Source organism: Hipposideros armiger, unplaced genomic scaffold (genome assembly GCF_001890085.2).
Source record: "Hipposideros armiger isolate ML-2016 unplaced genomic scaffold, ASM189008v1 scaffold_13, whole genome shotgun sequence".
NCBI classification, from domain to species: domain Eukaryota; kingdom Metazoa; phylum Chordata; class Mammalia; order Chiroptera; family Hipposideridae; genus Hipposideros; species Hipposideros armiger.
The window spans coordinates 6,861,678-6,881,850 of NW_017731363.1; the positions used below are offsets into that span (position 1 = coordinate 6,861,678).

The window sequence follows — 20,173 nt, forward strand, 5'->3', positions numbered from 1 at the left end:
CACCCCCACCTCTGTCACCTTTTGGACTGAACTTACTTTATCATTTGCCCCTGGCTGGCTGGCTGTGCCACTTCTGTCCTGGAGGCGTCCTAAACTGAACAAATTCAATAATGCTAATCCCTTCAAAGGAGTCAAAAGAGAAATTTAATTTAAGAATGATCTGCTCCCAAATTTAGATGAGTCCAAGTCACCTTGCATTGTATTCGTAAGTTTACAAAAGTTTGCTATAGAGAAAGGGAAAAGGCAGGTGCGATGGGTTTTGAAACTGGTAGTGAGTGAAAGTTGGATGTCTCCCATCTTGTTAAATCTGACCAAACGTGGAAACAGCAGGGAAAGATGTGAGTATGACTATAGTTGTCTGAAATAATCACCATTAGTGTCAATAAAAAAAAATCCACAGAACTTCCAAGTAACATAAAACTTTGGAAGGTAATGCTTTTAAAATATTTGCTATGTGATAACTTTTCTAAGCCATGCACTTTTGGGTGTGGAACTTTTAAAATTAATGTGGCAGTTACATGAAAGCATACAAGGAATGTAGGAAAAAGAGATGATATTAGTTCAATATTGTTAGGACCAAAATACTCTGATCTACATGAGTATTTTGCCTGATTTTATCTTTTAAGTATATGCCACAGCCATGAAAAGGGAGACTATCCTACGTTTATTTCTTGGTTGTAGGGAAGGCTAAGAGGACACTGGGGTGATGAAATTCACATGGAGCTGGACAGGGCTTTTCATCTTGTTAATAACTGCATTCCGATGGAGAGTTTATTGGAAAAAATGTGCCGACCTCAAAACTACACTAGTTTTACCATGAATGTAAGAGAATGGAACGAACAAAGTCCCTAGTTTAGAAGGAGAATGAAGACCACAACTTGCATAAAGGAACCTATCCCAGTTCTGGTGCTGTATATGGAAACTTAAAGAAGTAGCACATGGGTAGTACTGATGGTACCATGTCATGGTTTAGACATCGGCTAGCAAGAGGTGCTCATAATGATAGGCAATGCTTAACCCAGTCATCCCTTGGAGCTTCACAAGGTTCAGATTCCATTCACTCAACAAATACAGAGGGCACCAAGAAATGGATACACATTTTAAGAAAGGAAAAAACTGTATTAAAATTGTAATACTCAATATATACCGATAACAAAAGATGAATACAAGTCACGTTTGACTTCTGCAATGACAAGAGGTGCTCAGAGTGGTTACCATCAGCGTCCAGACACTTCTGATGATGTTGAACTACTGCTTGAGCAACGCTGACCAAAGTGTCCACTTGTGTATATTTTTTTGGCACCCCCGGTATTTAGTGAGTGCTTACCATGTGCCAGGTATTGTTCTAGCTCTGGAGATATCTCAGTGAAAGAATAGTAAAAATAACATAAAAATCCCTCTGGTTATGGAGTTTGCATTCTAGTTGGGGAAATAAAATAATTTATACAGAGTAGTAAAATGTAGAGTATTATCGATGGTGGTCTTATGGTGAGATATAAAGCAAGAAAATTGGGGTGGGATAGCACATCTCCCCTTTCAAAAACACCAGGGAGGGCCTTAGTGAGAGGTGAGATTTGAGTAAATATCTGAAGCAAGCTGTGCAGACAGCAGTGGAAAGTTCCAGACTGGGGAGAGAGGGGTGGGAAGACAGGGACATTACTTTTTTTCATGTATCTCTGTACCGTGTCAATTTGCAATACCTGAGTATACATATATGTTTGTTTTCTTAGGTCTGAGCTGTGGGATAACGGGCTAATTTTGGTTTCATGTCCATATTTGTCTATACTAAAAGACCTAATTAATGTGATTATACAGCAATAAAATGGATACTGAAACATAGATACGAAGAGGCATTCAATTTTTCCTGGAAAGCTGTAGCTATGGTCAGGATATAGCTTTACGACTATCAAGGTCACATAGTTAAACCTGCCCGGGTTAATTGTCCACGGAATGTGATCAGTTCTGTGGCCACTGTGTCCTAAATAAAAGCACTCTGTTTTTTATGGTCAGCATTTTGCTAAGACTCAACTAGGTGAGTCAGTGTTCACTGATAGAAGACGTATGAGAAACTCCTGTGAAAACAAAATATTAACCCAAGTAGAAAACCAAAATCAGGTCTTGGTGGTTTTCCAAGGTGCTGATTTGAAAAAGAATAACTTTTACTAACAATGAGGTTATTAGAACATAGAGATATTAATATTTTGTCAGAATTTTAGTCTTTGGGTTTTTATAGCCATAATGTGTATTTTTACTTGATAGAAATGAAAGTTGCTGGTGTCGATAAATGTAAGAGCAAAATACTACTATGTGAACTCAGCTGTAAATTGTTTTGGGATAACTTTAGAAGAATTTTCTGAAATTTATTTCTAAAAAGTTAATTTTAATTATACAAGTTGATTACCTTTGTCTAGTCAAAATGTAAAACATTACATTTTTTTTAAGATTTTTTTTAAATTGGGGAATTGGGGGATGGGAACAGTGCTGGGGAATTGGGGGAAGGGGAACAGACAAGTTGCTGTTGTTTTGTTCTTCAGTCTAGTTGTGGAGGATGTTGCTTCACTGGCCCAAGTTGGCACCATCATTGCGCTCTTCTCTGGCGAGGCAGATCAGTCGCCGGCTTCTGGACGGCCGCTCACTGCGGCTGCTGGCCGCTCACGCTGGCTGCTGGCTACACACGGTAGCCCATGGCAACCCACTGCAGCAGGGGCTGCAGCCTACGCCATCGCTGGCGACACATGGCAACCCAGCTCCAGGTTGAGCTGTTGTTCAGCATCTTAGCTGTAGAGGGCAGTGTCACTGGCCCTCATATGTGGGATCCGAACCGGGGCCCTCTGGCATCCCAAGCGAGTTCTTAACCATCGCGCCACTCGGCCGGCCCTAAAACATTACATTTATGTCCAAAGTCCCTTTAACCACCCATCATGCCAAATCCCAATTTTCTCCACCAGGTAAACACTATGATCACTTTGATATGTATTTTACGGCCCTTTTCTGTGCATTTACATACATATACTCACACTGATAGGACAGTTATTTAAAAATATAAATGGTATTTATATATCTATATCCGTGCCTTGCTTTATTCCAACAATATATCTTGGAGATTTTTCCACGCTAGACTATTAAGACTTACCCCTTTCTTTTCATTTGTTGCGTAGCAGTCCATAATATGGTTATACCATAATTTAGTCATTCCCCTCCTGATGGGCATTTAGTTTGTTTCACACTTTTCTCAATTACAGCAACACAGCAATGAACAAATTTAGCCATGACTGCATAGTGTGCATGAGCCAGTGATTGGGCACTGGTACTCGAAGGGTGGTCCCTGGACCAGCAGCATCAGCATCACGGGGGAGCTTGTTAGAGATGCAGATAAAGATTCTTAGGCCCCTCTCCAGACCTACTGACTCAGAAACTATGGGGTGGGGCCCAGCAGTCTGTATTTCAATAAGCCTTCCAGATGATTCTGATGCATGATAAGATTTGAGAGCCAGTGGCAGGAATATACAAGTGTGTGTGTACATATAAACATAGGTGCATATGTGTACATAAATAAGTCAGTTCTGCTATAATGCAACACATCACTGCACTATGCAGAGCTGTGCAATAAAAGCTGCAAGGCTTATGGGAAAAACGGGGTTAGGCACTCAACAATCAAAACCTTTATTGGTGACACAAGAAAACAAAAGCTAGGAGCCTAATAAAAACAGTAGCACAGTTTATACACGTTAAATGGGTAAATACACAAATGCTACAATAAATATGACACTTTTTCTAGAAAAGACCTGAAGTTTGCATGTGGCAGTGGGCACCGGAGGGCTTGCAGCTTACAGTTATAGTGTAGTGGTGGAAGGAGGGTTATTTGAAATTAGGAGGAATGTTTTAACACCAGATTTGGGTGGGTGTGGCTTTTAACATACGCAGTGAATGGAGGTAGTGGTCCGTGTTGGGATGTGTGCTTTCTGTGTATTCCTATGTGGCTCAGTTCATTTGGGTGCACTTTTCTGCTTTCATCTAGCATTTCTTGTGGAGGAAACGGTGCATAAGCAGACGTGAAATTGGAGTTATGCCCTGGTTTTTCTCCTAATGTATCAGTCATGTTGGAACAAATTTGCCTTTTCAATACAAGTGTTATAGCAGAACTGAGTCTATATACCTATACATACATTTTCACATATTACACATAAAAGGACCCCATACATGACCGAATGCTATTTTTTCACTTTAAACTTTTTTACTTGACAATATCTCTTAGAGCTTTTTGTGTATCATCACGTAGTTACTCATTTAGACAAATGGTATTTAAAGCATTAAGAGATGACTAAATTCCTCTCCAAAATGCTTGCAACAATTTACCCTCCCACCAACATACTTTCTATGCCCTGGCCAATGTGACCTATTATCAAAGTTATTAATTTTTCCCAATCCGATAGTTAAATGTCTCTTACCTCTCCTTCCTCCCTCGCTCATATCTCTCATATTCATATACATATATATGTATGTGTGTACACACACACACACACACACACACACACAGATTTGCACTGCGAGGAGATCCTCCCATAAATATACTGATAGAAAAAGGACCTGCTTTAAAAGTGTGAAACAGGTGGTGAAAAAGTGCTGAAATGGGGGAAAAAAGGAAATAAAATGGATATGCAAGAAAACAAGAAAAGCCTATTAAAAAGGGAGAGAAAAAGAAAAAGAATTCCCTTTCCATTTATTTAATGTTTTTACTTTTCTACCTTTGCTAAATACAACTTACCCACTTTATGAGATAAGGTACTGAGTACTAGGTCCTGTTGGGATTTGATCTATCACTCTTGCCAGTTGACATCTCCAAAAATGCAGCTTAAACTGTTAATTCATTCACTTCATCATAACAGTCCTAAGGGCATCACTTTCTTCTGTTGATCAATGTTGGGTCCCTTGGCTCCGAAAAACTGAAATGACACAGCTGATCAGGGGACTGTGATGGCTGTTGCCTGCGAGTCTGGGGCCTCCAACAGCCAATGAAGTAGAAATGGAGGCCCACGCAGGTGTCAGATGTTTTCCTGTAAAGAGGTTGGCAGTGGACACAAATGCTTCTATCTGGGCACATTATGGAAAGCCATAATGATTTAATAAAAAATCACATTGGTTTATGATCATTGTTCTTATTAGGAAATATCATTGCTTTTTTGATGATGTATTGTGAGACACAGCATTTTCTTATCAACACTGTGGTTTGCAGATAGTATATGTAATATATATTTGCATATATATAGAGAGGGTGCCAAAAATGTATGCACATTTTAAGAAAGGAAAAAACTGTCTTAAAATTGTAAGACATATATATATACCGATAACAAATATATACCAATAATATATATACCGATAACAAAATATATACCGATGACAAAAGATGAATACAAGTGACGTTTGACTTCTGTAATGACAAGAGGTGCTCAAAGTGGTTCCCATCAGCGCCCTGACACTTCTGATTTCGGTGAACACTGTTTGGCAGACTTCTGTGGTGGGCACATAAACTGTTCCAACACCACAGCAGAAGAAGCAGGACTCGTTGCTGTGCGAGGCCTCCCGGATCTTCCCTTGTGCACATCACACACAGGAACATGTGTCTCACATTATCACGAATGGGTGCAATTGATAGGAGTGTTGGAGGCTCTGTTGCATACTCATGCCTCCATTGTTGTTGCATTTCCACAATGTTCTCGAATTTCAAAGACCACTTCAAAATGGTCTTGTGCTCTTTGAACAACCATGCTTCTGCCGTTTTCTTTGACTGCCCTGCCTGTTGCATGGTGACACTAGCATTCATTTGATTAACACCATCTTTTGAGCGAACATCATACTACACATTGCTAACTGTAATTCATTCAACTTTGGAAAGTAATACATAGATAACATCTCTTAAAATGTGTATACATTTTAAGAAAGGAAAAAACTGTATTAAAATTACACTGATGGCAACCACTTGTAATTGCAGAAGTCAAACGTGACTTGTATTCATCTTTTGTTATTGGTATATATTGAGTATTACAATTTTGATACACTTTTCCTTTCTTAAAATGTGTATACTTTTTGGATATATATATATATATATATATATATATATATCCCCAAGTCAGAATGACTTACTAAAAGTAACCACCAAAAAAGAGGATGGAATGCTGATGTAAAGATGCCAAAGATACTTAAGGAAATGTAGAAATTATGAAGGTTAATGTGACATTGCCCTTCAAAGTTAGATGCATTTTCCTTTATGTGAAAGCAGCAGGAAGAGAGAACTACTAGCGGGATGCATCTCTGCTTTGCAATTAGGTTTTTGCACCTTTAAATCTCAAACTATGATATTATTAACATATAAAGACTATATATACGAGTTACAGAGAATTAGCATTTTGTTTTAAATTAAGAACTTGCTTTCCTTCTCTCACCCTTCCTCATAGCATCCTATGATGGAGGGGAGGTAGAAATAATGCTGAGAGGGAAGAGCAAGCATTTTAACTGATAAAAGAGCTTTCAGTCTCAAGGGGCCTTGTGGCTCTGCAGCAAGCAAGGACATTGCAGAAGGCATCTTTCTCTCTCTGTTACTATTATTTGCATTCCTAGTTGTGACTTGTAAATGCAGCTCTTAGGATCAACTCAGAGCACTAAATTTAGTGGTGAGTTGAAATGGCAAAGTAAAGCAAAGCATTTCTCCCACTCATCTGCAGCCAGGGCCAGCTACATCATTTGCAGGGCCCAGTGCAAAATAAAATATGGAGGCCCCCTGTTCAGAAAACAGGAAAAAGTACTATTAAAGGTGCTAAAATATAAAGCTTTATTCTCCCTTCCATGGCCTCTCTTTCTCTAGACTTGGCATGGTGTTTTTTTATTTGCTATTTAATGCTGTTGTAAGAAAAATTAAAATTTTAAATCATTAACATAATTTTACTGTTCATCTTTATATTGTGCAATGCCAGTTTGAAATGCAAATATTTCCCCATGTATAAGATGCACCCTTTTCCGAAAACTTTGGGGTCTAAAAACTGGGTGCGTTTTATACAGTGATTGTATGAGCGCAAAAACAAGCGCAAAAAAAACGGGAAATGCAAGTAAAAAAAATCTACAACCACTGTATAAGACACACCCAGTTTTTAGACCCTGAATTTTTCAAAAAAGGGTGCGTCTTATACATGGGGAAATACAGTAAGCACTTTTAATTTGCATATGGAATCACCAAAATTATAGTTTGTATTTTGTAGCTTGTACATGCGTATGTATTTTGTTCTCACCAAAACAGTGGAAACGCTGCACAAGACTAACTCAGCTGTTTTTCTTTCACTTCTTAATATGCATACATTCTACAACACTATCTACCTTTGGCTTACTGATGAATAAAGGATTGGAAGGAAAAGAAACTATGGGTTGCCCTATCTTTCCCGTTCCTTCTATGTCATCATTTTCAGTGTATGTGGTTAGCTGATATAGGGAAGTAATAGGAGTAAGAAAGAGCCGAGTGGCTCAGTTGGTTAAGAGCTCGCTGAAGAGTGCGAGCTCTGAGCAACAGCGGTTCGAGTCCCCGCCTGGGCTGAGCAGCCGCTGAGCTGCCAACAGGTGGCAGGATGGCTCAGCAAAAAAAAAAAAATAGGAGTAAGAAAAAGTGTGACAGGGTTCCTTGGTTATTCGTGTTTCTTACAGTGCTATTGCTGCTTTTTTGTGATCAAAACAAATTCTAGTTCCAATGGAAAGAGCCCACTTGGGGCTGTGAGAGCCCCCACCTCCTCAGTTCCAGATGTAACATGCTTACCTTATATTTGTTTTGAGTCTTGATGAACTCCCACACATTGTGAGTCTGCCGGTTTCCTGTGTTCCTGGTGAGCATCTAGGAGCTGTGGACACACATATCATGCATGGCTCCTTTGCTCCCAGGCATGCATCCTTGTCCCCTTGGATTCCACTTACAAAATCACATTCAAAGATAAAATTATTAAGAGTTGCAAGACAATAACAGCAGAGCATTAAATCAAGAGCAGGGTCCTTCTGTTTGGGGGGCCCTGTGTGACTGCACGGGTTGTGTGTCCATGAAGCTGGCCCTTTCTACATTAGGGGAAACTGCTGGACAGCGGAAAGCCTCCTGCACATGCTGTGCACGGAGGAATCCAGTTTGTAGCAGGCTGGACGCTGCCACTAGTGTATCCATGCAAAATGGTTTCCTTGCAACTGATGTAATGTACTTATTTCAAATTCAGTTGAATATCATCTTAGAGACAGTTAGTTGGATCTCTGAGAGGGCACCCACTTCCACAAGCAGTACTTTTCAGATGGGCCTTTGAAATTTCTAAAGCTAAAGATGGTGGAACATTACTCATCATCAAATCAGTCTCTATGTCCCTTATGTTTTGTTTGTCTTTCTCCCAGGATTTCCAGCAGGAGAGCTGCAGAAGCCTTTCTTTTGGGGAACAGAATATCCTCGGTAAGTTACTATGTAAAGAAAACAGTTATTGACACGGAAGGAAGAACTTGCTGCTTTGGTAGATCACAGAAGGCAGAAAAACAAAGCCAGCGGTGGTTCAGCAAAAGGAGAGCATGGAACCTGGCAGGGCTGCCCCCACTCTCACCATTTTCGGTACTTGTTTTCTGATTCTTATTACCAGGGTGTATGACTGGGCAGGAAGGCCAGCAAACACACAGGTAGCTTTTGTTTTTATGCATTTATTCACTTGCACATTGACTCATACTACAAATAATTAGGACTTGAAGGATCACTGTGATTTGAGTTGATAGTGATGGGATTAAAACCATTCCAGAGAGAAGAAACAATGTGAGAAAAGGAAAGAAACATACTTATTGAATAGCAAAGAGTCTAGTTTGGCTGGTTCAAATGGTATATGAAGGGAAGTCTCGGAATAGAAGCCTAAAAAAGGTTGATATTTGATATTGGAGAGCTCTGCCTGCCAGGCAAAGAGCCTGGACGTTAATAGGCATAAAACATATTGAAGTTTTTGAGCAAGTAAAGGTAACCAAGTTTGTCTTTAGAAGGGCCGGCCCAGTGGCTCAGTTGGTTAAGAGCTCGCTCAAGAATGTGAGCTCTGAGCAATAGTGGTTTGAGTCCAGCCCAAGCTGAGCAGCCGCTGTGCTGCCAATAGGTAGCAGGATGGCTCAGCTAAAAAAAAAATTGTCTTTAGAAATATAGTAGTAGCTATACAATAGTTCAGCAATTGACAATGTCTGGAATTAGGGATATCAGTTTAAAGGCCATTAATAACAACAGGTTGTAGACTTACACAATTCAGAATTTTCATATATAGTGGGAATTCATATAATGTTCATTGTCAGTAATATCACCACTTTTATTATGTGCCTTTACTTGGTCTGGTTCTTTAATGCACAGAAAATTTAGTCTTGATTTTAGAAGTTTAGTCTCTTGTGTTTTGGTTTGGATAAATGACAATTTACATATGACTCTGTAGGTTAAAAAGATATGGGGTCATCTAGAAACAAGAGAAGTACGGTGGAAATCATTTGATTTGGGCTTCCCCAGAAGAAGATCCCGTGACAAGGATTCAAGTGCAAGCAGTTCTTTTGGGAGGTGACACTAGGAAACACCAGCAGGGGAGTGGGGAAGCGAGACAGGGAAGGAAGGAAGCCAGTAAATTGTGTTGCAGGAGTTTTCTATAGCTGCCATAATGAATTATCACAGACTTAGTGGCTTAAAACAATGTAAATTTATTAGCCTATAGTTCTGTAAGTCAGAAGTCCAACCTGGGTCTCACCAGGCAAAACACAGGGTGTCGGCAGGGCTGTATTCCTTTCTGGAAGCTCTAAGGAAGAATCTATTTCATTGCCTTTTGTAACCCATATTGCTTGGCTCAAGGCCCTCCTTTTCCATCTTCCTAACTCACAAAGTTGCATTTCTCTGACCATTCATCTGTAGTCACATCTTCTTCTGACTGTCCTCTTTTGCCTTCTCCTCCACTTTTAAGGACCCTTGTGATAACATTGGGTACACTCAAATATCCAGGATTGTCTCCCTATTTTAAGCTCAGCGGATTAACAACCTTAATTCCCCTTCACCATGTAATAGCGTACTCACAGGCTCTGGGGATTAGCACATGGACATCTTTTGGGGGCCATTATTCTGCCTACCACACATCTGTTACAAAGCCACTTACCACTGTGGGCAACTGGGGCTCAGTTCTGCTGTGGAGCTGTAGAATATGCTTCAGTGTGATCCCACCTCAGGGGCAAGGGACCTGGGGTATTTATCCTTCAGCTCACCTTCCATCATTGACTGAGGGCTTCTACCAGGAGTATCAACTCTCTGGCATTGCCCAGTCTAGGCCAAGAGGGCTCTGGTGGCCGGAGAAAGTCCTTAAGCAGCTATAGACAGTCCCCAACGTACAATGGTTCAACTTATGATTTTTCAACTTTACAATGGTGTGAAAGTGATACACATTCAGTAGAAAACCTACTTCAAATTTTGACCTTTTCCTGGCCTAGCAATATGTGGTACGATACACTCTCGTGATGCTGGACTACAGCAGCGAGCTGGAGCTCCCAGTCAGTCACGAGATCACCAGGGTAAACAACTGATAATCTGCAGTGGATTCACTGTTTCAGATGATTTTGCCCAATCGTAGGCTAATGTAAGTGTTCTGAGTACGTATAAGGTAGGTTAGGCTAAACTGTGATATTCAGTAGCTTAGATATATTAAATGTATTGTCGACTTACGATGTTTTCAACTTAAAATGGGTTTATTGGGATACAGCCCCACTGTAAGTGGAGGAGCACCTGTAGTTTCAGGTGCTAGCAGCTGGGAGCTGTTGCATTGGTGTGCTCGAAAATGGTGAGTGCTGAGGGGACAGGAGCAGGCATCAATGAAGCCTAGTGTAGGAAAGCACCATTGTCAGCCTAAATGAAAATGGAAATGGTTTCTATCGACCAAATCCATTAATATCATCCCCGGCCTCAGCTGCATACTTTTCATTACTGTTTAGATATTTGGAATCAATTGTCCCTATTGTTAAGATTAGAAATCTGTATATATTACATAAAATTAGAGGTTTAGGCTACATATTCATTCTCTAAACTCCCTTCAAACTAAAAATGTCCTAGAATTCTTAGATTCTGCTTATCATTAGCAATTTAACTGAGCTTCTACTATTGTGGTTATATACCTGGAGACTTGGAAATAGTCTAACCAGACTAACCAGGTTTTGAAGTTATTGATTCAAAGAATTTGTTTATTGAGTCCATGAGATGATTTTCTGATACAAAAATCAAAATCATAGAAACTTAGGAAATAATGTTAGTATCTGTTAGTTCAATCTTATGCTGAGCCACATTTGAGCCTTGAGTAGGAGAGAGATTTGCATTATTTCCCTAAAGAGTTCTATGTCCTCTATTAAGATACCTACTCTGTGAATAATTATTAAGCATCTTTTGAGTCCTCGGCATTGGAAATAGGGAGACGCTGGAGACATGGGAATCACAGCCCAGTGAGATAGATTCCCACATATCCATCTGTTCTGTTTGGATCATCTCCAGAACCAGCTAGTAGGTATCCTTTCTGCTTATACTAGTCATCTTAGCCCTTTCCCAAGTTTTGGGTCTAATTATGGGGACATCAGTAAGCTGAATTGTTTCCAGAGGAGAGAATCGGGAGTGTAAATGGCCTAAGACAACATATCTCTAAGTGTGGATTCCATGAAGTAGTAATAGCGGTATGTCATCCTCCCTTTCCCTTTATTTGGAGAATCATAATACTTAGCAGCATAAAAATTCCCAAGAAGTTCTGTAAGAAAGAAACCTATGTAGGGCCAGCTCAATGGTGCATTGGTTAAGAGCTGGCTTGGGACGCCAGAGAGCCCTGGTTTGGAGCCCACATATGAGGGCCAGTGACACTGCCCTCTATAGCTAAGATGCTGAACAACAGCTCAACCTGGAGCTGGGCTGCCGTATGAGTCGCCAGCGCCGGCGATGTCTTAGGCTACAGTCACTGCTGCAGTGGGTTGCCATGGGCTACCATGTGTAGCCAGCAGCCGCCGTGAGCAGCCGTCCAGAAGCCGGTGACTGATCTGCCTTGCCCGGGAATAGCGCAGTGATGGTGCCAACTTGGGCCAGTGAAGCAATGTCCTCCACAACTAGACTGAAGAACAAAAGGACAGCAACTTGTCTGTTCCCCTTTCTCGATTCCACAGCGCTGTTCTCATCCCCCAATTCCCCAATAAAAAAATCTTAAAAAAAAGAGAAACCTATTTAAATGTGATTAACCCATTCTTTTTTCTAAATTCCTGCTTCCCCAATGGTTTTGGAAATGCTGGTCTAGTATTCATGACTGAAGAAAAAGTTGAAAGAACTGGAGAAGAGAATACTTTGAGGAAGAACCTTGTAACTTCACATTTTTTGAAGGAAAGTTAAGGTGGCAGAATAATTTTTATATTCAGGGGGTCAAAGGGTGTTTGGCTAGAGACTACGCTACACCAATGGATAAAAGACACAGGAAAGAGATTCTAGATCAACGTTAGGGAGAGCTGTTTTATGGAGAAATACCTGAAGAGAGAGTGGTCCACCTGAGAAGGAGGTGAGCTCCTGGCTATTGTAAAAGCCCGAGGAGAAGTCTTAGGACCTTTTGAACAGGTTTTTATAGAGGAGGCCCATGCCTCTGCTGTGAAATAGAACTAGAAGACCTTAAAGCGACTTCCAACGCTGAGATTTTTTTGAATTTTCATTTCAGGCTTAATGTTGCCCTTTTATGATGACCGCATGAGATTATGGTTGCTCCAGACAGCACTATGGTTGATTCCTTATTAGCAGTGAACCCTGTGCAGATGTTAAACCCATCGGGTAGTAAGAACAAAAGAGAAACTGAGTAGGTGGAAAAATTGGTGTCTTCCCCATTTTATTTTTGAAAGGCTAGATTTTCTCTGCAAGGGTCTTCTTGCTTTTGGTCAGCCAGACATAGTTTAAAAGGCACATGAGTTTGTTTATTTTTATGACACGCTAATTTAAACAATGCCCATTGATAAAATGGAAGATGTGAATTTAGTATTACGAAACATTATCATTTTAAGGATTAGTCATATAAAATAACTTTTTCTTTGTCTTCTGTCCAAAGGACTGCAATTATGTAACTGAGAATTGGAAGTTACGATGATTCAATAGTTTTATGAAATTCTCTGTTACCTTTGCAAACAGGAAGCTCATTGGAGCCGTCCCTCTTAAGGGACACTTATTGCCAAGCAGTTCCTATAAACTTCCATTGTTCATCCCTTAAATCCATCCAGTCAACAGCATTGACCAAGGCTGTAGAGGACACAGTACGATTTTCAGGGCTGAGAGGTTTGGAAAAAAGGAAATGTTACAGGCTGCAGTGATAGCTACTGCTGCAAAAATTAGCACTATGTAAAATTACAAGTTTGTCCCACACTGCTATGATAGCTCTATGATTGAAATGCATAATTTTACTTCCTTAGTGAAGGTTTGCAATGATGGAAAAACAGTAGGAAGCATTTTTTCAAATGCAAATTACCTTGCAGGAAAGAAATAACAAAGGAAAGAATTGCCACCAAGGGGAAAAATTAAATCTTATAAATCTTACAGCACTTCCTTGGGTATAGTTGAGACAAACAATTAGCATGTTAAGGATCATTATGTCCTGTAATAACATGTTGCTTCAAAAATTCTCATTCCTTCCGCTTATGGGTCCTATCTATTTGCTGGGATACTTTGATGTTGCATGTCAGGAAGTAACTGTGAAATATTTTTAGCATAATTGCAAGTCTCAGGAAGTATCCTCATGACAAGGATTTTACATCGTCTATAATCCTCTTGTACACATTAAATGACAAATAGGTTCCATATAGATCTGTCACTTGCATGAAATAGTAAAGTTAATTAATCAGTTAGTTAAATCATTGTTACTTTCTTACTGTGGACTAGGTACAGAGAATTTAGCAGCAATCAAATAGATAAGGATTTGACCTTCATGGAATTTGTAGTTGAGAGAGAAGATTCCAGACATACATTTTTGGAAGTTCCCTTATTAGTTTCTTCACATATCATTAATATTCTTTGTTTCAGTTATTTATTGCTATTTAACAAAGCATTGCCAAACAACCACTATTGACATGATTCTGCAATTTGGGCTGGACCCAGCCGAGATGGCTTGTCTCTGTTCTATGGAGTGTTGGCTGGGCAGTTTGACCCGGGCCAGAGGTTCTAAAATGACTTCACTCACAGGTCTGCTGTCCCAGCTGGGCTGGCTCACATGGCTGGGCCCTGGCTGGGCCTCTCTCTCTCTTCCTTTAGAAGTCTCTCAACTTTTGATGTCTCTTGCTTGCTTCACTTGGCCTCTCTCTGTCCAGCTGATTAGTCCAACTTCTTTACATTGCAGCTGACTTCCAAGAGGGAAACATAAAAGGAAGCTACAAGGAAGGCCTCTCAAGGCCTCGGCCCAGAAGTCCTATCCATTGCCTCCCATTGCTTTCTGTTGGTCACAGCAAGTTCCCAGGTGCATCCAGATTCAGGGAAAGGAAATAGATCGCCTCTTGATGGGAGGAGGGGCACACGCATTCAGGGCGTGTGGAATTGTCTGTTGTCACCTTTGTAGGTCATTGGCCATATGCTTCTTGGGAGGTGAAGAGAAATGATCAAATGTCTTTTCCAAATGTGGTTAAGGCTTCCCAGCCTTTGCCATTCCTTTGTGAGCTTGTCTGTCACAGAAGCAGAGGAACGTGACTACCTTTGAAAGCAGAGTGATCCCTTTTAATCTCTGCTCTATTTCTTTTTTATGACTACATTTGGAAAACAATTTAACTTCTAAGTCTATAGTGATTTTTCAACAGGCTCTCAGATAAAAAATAAATGGTGTGTTTACTGACAGGAGCTTTTCAAACCCTGCTGTTGCCTTGGCTGTTTGTAAATATAAGCTAGAGCTAGAGCAGATATAGAATCATCGAAACCTTAGGGCTGGAAGGGATTTTAGAAACCATCCCTTTTACATCCCTAATTTCACAGGGTAGGAAAACTAAAGCCCATACGTGGTTGAAACTGGAGGCCAAACGAGTCCGGGGCTCATGCTGCCTGCACCACTTCAGCCAATAGACGGACACAGGAGTTGAGCTACAGGATAAGTGTTTATTATCAGAGCAGCGGTGGTCTGAGAAGGTAGCGCGTTCACACCTCCAAAAACTGCCTTCACATTCTCAGACCAGCCTGGGGTATTTAAGGGGAAATCTGGGCATTCCTCCAGGGGCTACGTGATGGTTCTGGGGGTCTGCATGGAGCCTTCTCTGTGGCGATGTGGCTCTCCAACGTGCTCATCAACCCAGGAGCAGTGATGACAGTAACCTGGAAAGAATGCTAGGCCATAGAGATTGTGATCAGTAAGCATGGGGGCATTAATTATAAGTTTCAGGGTAATTTTCTAAAACAAGGAACTGGGACAGGGGACATTTTGAGCTCCGGCTGCAGGGAGATAATCTATTACTAAGCTTTAGGTCAAGGAAAGGTGAGGCCGGGGATGCGCCAGGCCTCTACTATGGGGGTCCCAATAGGACCCTGTTTCAGTGGTCATAATATCAATGTTAGAATTTATATTTTCTTTGTCCATTTCAATGGGAAGGGTGTGTTTAGATTTTTTTTTTTTTACAATTTTGTGGGTGTGATTATTTGAAAACAGATTATCTTGGCTTTTCATTGGAAAACAATGAAGGATTATGCTCTGAGGTACATGCTTGTAATTTTCTCCAAATTATCTATTTATGCTATAGATCTCTGAGTTATGGTGCTATAGGAGTAATTGTTGGACACGAATTTACACACGGATTTGATAATAATGGTAAGTACTGGTTCATTGTATAAGCTGCTGCTTTTAGGATAATGTTGACCATATGGATGTTAATTGTTGCTATTGTTTTTGCATAGTGGCATCTTCATAGATGAAAGATAATCCAAAGCAGTATGATTGCTGATGGAAAAATTTTTGCCATGTCTTACAGTGATAGCTTGCAATAAATAAATAATTGTTCCCATTGGTGATGGGATAGAACGATGAAAAAATCACCTAGTAATTTCAATGAAGTTAGCTTTGCATCCAGATCAGGATTGCTGTACCTGTCACAATAATTATAGGAATTACTTCATAGCTTCTTCCCTTTGTCACTTCTTTATTCACCATAGTAAGATGCTCTCCCTGGAAGTGTGAGCTCTGTTCTGAAGATGATTATATGTGTTGCCAAATGAGGACTCAGCGAGTTAGGTCTCTGGAGCTTGGCTGACTGACTCCTTCATACTAGTTCAAGGATTATGCAATGCTTAATCTTTTTTTCTCGATGCTGGCATGTATTCAGAATTATTTTTTAAAAGGCTATGCTGTCCTAATAATGCATAATAGAGGATATGTTATGTACCCTGGTGACATTTAAGCAACAGGAAAGAGCAGAATATGACATAAACTAAAGAAATGATCACCCTTTGAGAGTTATCATTTTTAATCAACATTCCTTTACCTTTGGAGCATTACTGGAAAACTATGTGAAACCTCCAAAACTTATGAATTGGTAGCAAATTATGATCATATCTACATCCACACAATGGTTTACAGGCAGACTTAAGAACTCGGCTGGCCCAAGACAACACTTCCATATCTGTGGTATCTCCAACATCCCTTCCTGGATACCTACCCCAGGGGCCCAAGACCCTTTTGGTCCTTCTCCTTCTGGACAATTCTGCCTGTATTCCCACCAGCCCTTCCTGAATCACTTAGGTTTGTTGTTCCCCTGGCCTCCCCTCCCTGTTAAAATGTAGCTGCCTTGTAGTCATCTGAATCTCTAGAGCTATACTTGCTGTACTTGCATGTTTGGTTTATCTGAGAGAATAGTCTTAGCTAAGAAACAAAAGCCAGTAGTGCTCTCTTGGTTCCGGGCCTTTCTTCCTGGGAAATTTAAGTACAGTTCTCCCTCAGGATCTTCTGGAGGCTTTCAGGATTGTCTCTCAAAGGACAGAATCTAAAGATGGCAATTTCACTCTGTCACCTGTACATAGAATAGTACATTGCACATATAAGGACATGCCCAGTAACTATTTAATGATTGGTTGGCTAATGGGCAGAGGACAGTGACTCTCTGCTCTCCCAGGGGGCTGGTCGCAGCACCCATCCTTATTGAAGAGCTTTGGATTGTTCCAATTAACACTTTTGCTTAGGGGACTTGCTTGTAAACCCAGTGAAGAGTTCTCTGCATAATTAAATTTAAAGCATTAGTTACCTTGAGTGATTATGGACGATATTCCAGATACACCCAAACTGTTCTTTGAAGGGTGTAGAGAAAGTAAAGAGTAAGCTGTAGCAAAAAAGCATGCATACCTAATCTTTTTTTCCATTATGTTTGGGAGATTTCCATTCCTGTTCCAAGCTCTCTTTTTACAGCAACCTTTCTTGTCAGAGCAGGACAGATGGGCCTTCCATCCACACTGATGGCTGTGGAATGATTCATAACAGAGGTTTTATGTGTCTCTCGGCTCCTGGCAACTTGCAGGAAACACGTTCCTATAGGACTGAGTCAGGGGCTGTGGTTGCAGGGTGTGAATCACTCATTGGGGCTGCTCCTATGGATCATTTGGAATTTCACTGGTCGTGGAGCTCTGATTCCCTCCATGGGCTTTCTGAATGAAGCCATTTCATTTCACAATCCAGAGAACATTTTGGGTCAGATCAGGTGAAAACAAAGAATCCAAGGTGGGTTAGGAATGCTGTATGCCATAGTTGGTGAATCTTAGTTTCAAAATGCTCTTTGTTGCTTAGAAGGAAAGAACTTCCTCAAACCTCTTTCTCCTCCCCCCACCCTTTTTTACAATTAATCTGTGACACTGTAGAGAAGGCAGGAGCTGTTCCCAGGAGTGATCCCTGCTGCTGGCACTGCTGTTTCAAGTCTCATCTAAGCAAGGGATAAGGAAGATGAAGAAGTTCGTTTCCATAAATAATACAAATATCGTTTAACTTTCCTTTTTGCTAGGCAGAAAATATGATAAAAATGGAAACCTGGATCCTTGGTGGTCAGTTGACTCAGAAGAAAAGTTTAAAGAAAAAACAAAGTGCATGGTTAACCAGTATAGCAACTATTACTGGAGGAAAGCTGGCTTAAATGTGAGTATAACGGGTGAAGGGGGCACCTTGTGGGTCATTTTTTTCTCATTTGGACATTAGCTTGCTTTAGATCATTGATTCTTAAAGTGTGGTTCCTAGGCCAACAGCATCAGCCTCCCCTGGGAACTTATTAGGAGTTGAAATTCTTTTTTTTTTTTTAGTTTACTCACATTTGGGGAATAAGATTGTGTCAAGACTTTGTGCTGTGTTTTTAGGAAAGTAGTTGAAATCTAAGTTTATTGTTGTCCAAGGGATTTATGCATTAACTTATAGAGACATGGATTTATTTATAGTCATCTTATAGCCACAGGGTGGCAAGGGACAGATTCTACCTCTAGTTCCTGAATAAGACATCTAGTCACCCTTAACTTTGGTTTTTTTTTTTTTGATACTGAAACATCGAACAGCAGCCTTATAAAACCTCTAACCACCTCCTGTAATGACTAGATGAAATTATGTAGGTTTTCACCATTTATGGCTCAAATATTTCCATGAAAAATATCAAAGGTGTGCTCCCATTTTAGCCAATAGTCACAATTATCAAGAGCTAAACTGTTCCTTCAACCGGTAGGGTAGCAGTAGTGTCAGGGAGCTGCTGCTGAGAATCAGTGGCCTATTTATTTTTTTCCTTTAAGAATATTTTCTTATTTAATTGAAACTAAAAACAAAACAAAAAACCCCCACCCCACCCCCTGGCAACCACCAATCTGTTCTCTGTATGAACTTTTTTTTTTTAATTTCACCTATAAGAGTGATCATATGGTATTTATCTTTCTCTGTCTGACTTATTTTCACTTAGCATAACGCCCTCGAGGTCCATCCACGTTGTTGCAGACATCAAGATTTCTTTCCTTTTTATGACTTAGTAATATTCCATTATATATATATATATATATATATATATATATATATACACACACACACACACACCTATATATATATGTATATATATATATCTCACATCTGCTTTATCCATTCATCCACCAGTGGACACTTAGGTTATTTTCATATCTTGGCTATTATAAATAATGAACATAGGGGTGCATATATCTTTTTGAATTAGTGTTTTAATTTTCTTTGGATACATTCCCAGAAGTCGAGTTGTTGGATAATATAGTAGTTATATATTTTATTTTTTTGAGAAACCTCCATATTTTTTTCAATAGTAGTTACACCAATTTGCATTCCCCCTAGCAGTGCACAAGGGTTCCCTCATATCTACATCCTCACCAACACTTGTTATCTTTTGTCTTTTTGATGATGGCCATTCTGACAGGTGTGAGGTGATATCTCATTGTGGTTTTGATTTACATTTCCCTGGTCATTAGTGATGTTGAGCATCTTTTCATACACCTATTGGCCATCTGTGCATCTTCTTTGGAGAAATGTCTATTCAGATCCTCTGCTCATTTTTAAATTGGATTGCTTTTGTTTTTTGCTATTGAGTTGTAGGAGTTCTTTCTATATTTTGGGTATTAGCCCTTTATCAGATATATGATTTACAATTATTTTCTCACATTAAATAGATTTCCTTTTCATTTTGTTGATGGTTTTCTTTGCTGAGCAGAAGCTTTTTAGTTTTATGTAGTCCCACTTATTTATTTTTGCTTTTGGTGTCAGATTCAAAAAATTATCATCAAGATCTATGTCAAGGGGCTTACTGCCTGTTTTCTTCTAGGAGTTTTATGGTTTCAGGACTTATGTTCAAGTCTTTAATCCATTTTGAGTAAATTTTTGTTTTTGGTGTAAGATGATGGTCCAATTTTATTCTTTTGCATGTGGCTCTCCAGTTTTCCCAACCATTTGAAGAGACTTTCCTTTCCCATTGTATATTCTTGACTCCTTTGTCATAAATAAATTGATCATATAGACATGGGTCTATTTCTGGACACTCCATTCTATTCCATTGATGTATGTGTCTGTTTTTATGCCAGTACCATACTGTTTTAATTACTATAGCTTTGGAATATAGTTTGAAATCAGGGAGTGTGATGCCTCCAGGTTTGTTCTTTCTCAAGATTGCTTTGGCTATTCGGGGT

The 20,173-nt window shown here is 39.9% G+C and overlaps 1 protein-coding gene across 2 annotated transcripts in view; it reads left to right on the forward strand.

The window, feature by feature from the left end:
• Nucleotides 1-20,173, forward strand: part of PHEX (phosphate regulating endopeptidase X-linked) — a 190,491-nt gene that overhangs the window by 156,700 nt on the left and 13,618 nt on the right. For both annotated transcript variants that reach the window (XM_019666156.1, XM_019666164.1), the window contains exons 16-18: nucleotides 8,407-8,461; nucleotides 15,763-15,830; nucleotides 18,004-18,134. In XM_019666156.1, coding sequence (XP_019521701.1) covers nucleotides 8,407-8,461; nucleotides 15,763-15,830; nucleotides 18,004-18,134 — 254 coding nt within the window. The remainder of the gene's footprint in view (nucleotides 1-8,406; nucleotides 8,462-15,762; nucleotides 15,831-18,003; nucleotides 18,135-20,173) is intronic.